The following is a 1,935-nucleotide window of genomic DNA, read 5'->3' on the forward strand; positions in this document are numbered from 1 at the left end:
AGAAAGGCGGAGAGTTTCGCATTGTTGATGGAGGCGACGGAAAAGAAGGTCAAGCTCGAAGAGAGGAGAACCATGATCGAAAAGAGAAAGGTCGCGCTCAAGAAAAAAAAAGTTGAAGATCGCTATCGATGCGGAGGACGCCAAGATGTTGACCATAAATCTGGACTCTTTGTATGCCGATGCAAGAATGATCATGAATTCCTCCATCACTAAATGTTAGAATTAATTTGTGTAAGTTGGTGTTAGAATTAATTTGGCAAGCGCGTACTGCAATATGCCAGCCAGGGGAAATACTAGTATCTTGTACAACAAGGAAATTAAATAAATACTAGTCCTTGAGATGCACGTACGATACGTGTACGTTGGCCTCGGCAATATGTTGCGGGCTGTCTCGCCTCACGATACGTGTACGTGGATCCGGTCAGGAGCAGAGGGCAGTCGATCGAGCACCCACCGATCTGTTGCGGCAGGCAATGGCAGCGAGGACGGGAGCTGTGGTGGACGCGCGGTTCTGCGCGCCGCACGCGACGGAGTTCACCTTGACCAAGACGAAGAGCTGGTTCCGCGACTTCACCATCACGGACGCCAGCGGCGCGGCGGTGATGAAGGTGGACGCCCCCCCGTTCACCTTTGTCCGTCGCTCCATCCTCGTCGACGCCGCATCGCGCCGGCCTTTGGTCACCACGGAGCGCTCGCCGACCCTGTTCACGCTCGGCCGGAGGTGGGAGGCGTTCAAGGGGGACGGCAGCAGGCCGAGGGATCTGCTCTTCTCCGCCGTGGTGCAGCCCTGGCTGTTCGTCATCAGAGAGGTCCACGTCCACCTCGCCGGCGGCGACCGCAGCGAGAAGAACCCGGACTTCGTGATCCGACTCAGTTCATGCGGGCGCGAGTGGACAGTCTCCCGCGGCCGCTCCGACGGCGGCGCCGCCGTTGCCACGATCAAGCGCACGACGGGGCTGTTCCTGTTCGAGGGGCTGGCTTTCTCCGTGAGTGTCAGCCCGGGCGTGGACCATGCTTTCATCCTGGCGCTCGCCGTGATTCTGCACGAGATACGTCAGGACGGAATCCAGCGTGGACAGCACGCCGCCTTCTAATCCTTCAGTTCACGAGATACTACCTCAAGAAGTGAACTGCCGCTATTTTCATATCTCTTTTCTGTCTTTTCTTGCCACATGTTTGCCCACTGTAATATTTCCCAACCAGTTTGCTAAACTGGATCAATTTAGACAGAGTATATTAAATATAATCTTGTTTATGTTACTATTATAATTGAACTGTCCCAACTCATGATTCGAAACAGCAACAAATTTCCACTTAGGAAATACCACCATGGCCGAATAAGGCGAATTCTAACCAGTTGAGCGCGTAACGCAAATCAGTATCCTCGCTGGTCCATGGGGATGCGAGCCATTGCATGTGCATGGGCTTTTCTCTCTCTCTCTTCCTGTGTGACCCATCATGGCTAGCTTTTCTGCACCATGGAGGAAGAATATACTCAAGAACACGGGATTTTGCTCCGTGTAACTGTTACAGCTTTTCTGTTTCTTCTTTGCTATCATTTATTCTTTTCGAAATAAACTGGAGGATCCGGTCTTTGCACCATGCCTCGTCCTCGCATGCTCGATTGTGTCATCCATGACCACGAAGCCCGGCGCCGAGCTCGACCTCGGGTTGGACTAGACGCGCATGGCACGCTCAGATCACGGCTTGCGCACATTATTTTGCATAACTGGCCGGAAACGTATCCACACGTGATGATGACTAGCAAATCACTCCCTAAACCTCGCGCGGGCCACCGAAACTAAACCGGCCGACACAGATACTTGCGCCAAACTCTGAACATATATGCTCATGAAAGCAAACCAAATGCCATGTAAGAATTAGCAACCCCAACAGATAGAAAATCAACACACCTGATTCGACAGAGCGCAGCGG

At 52.7% G+C, this 1,935-nt stretch overlaps 1 protein-coding gene across 1 annotated transcript; it reads left to right on the plus strand.

Annotated features, from left to right (window-relative positions):
• The first annotated feature begins 385 nt into the window (after positions 1-385).
• Positions 386-1,277, plus strand: LOC123176491 (protein LURP-one-related 15-like). The gene has a single exon (XM_044590675.1). It carries the CDS (start codon positions 474-476, stop codon positions 1,092-1,094), a length of 621 nt encoding a protein of 206 aa, XP_044446610.1. The 5' UTR covers positions 386-473; the 3' UTR covers positions 1,095-1,277.
• The last annotated feature ends 658 nt before the right edge of the window (positions 1,278-1,935 follow it).

The sequence above is a fragment of the Triticum aestivum genome, unplaced genomic scaffold (assembly GCF_018294505.1).
Source record: "Triticum aestivum cultivar Chinese Spring unplaced genomic scaffold, IWGSC CS RefSeq v2.1 scaffold71750, whole genome shotgun sequence".
In the NCBI taxonomy this organism is placed as follows: domain Eukaryota; kingdom Viridiplantae; phylum Streptophyta; class Magnoliopsida; order Poales; family Poaceae; genus Triticum; species Triticum aestivum.

Bases quoted from the DNA above. Each gene is read 5' to 3' on its own strand.
- LOC123176491 (XM_044590675.1), top strand. From the start codon at position 474: ATGGCAGCGAGGACGGGAGCTGTGGTGGACGCGCGGTTCTGCGCGCCG.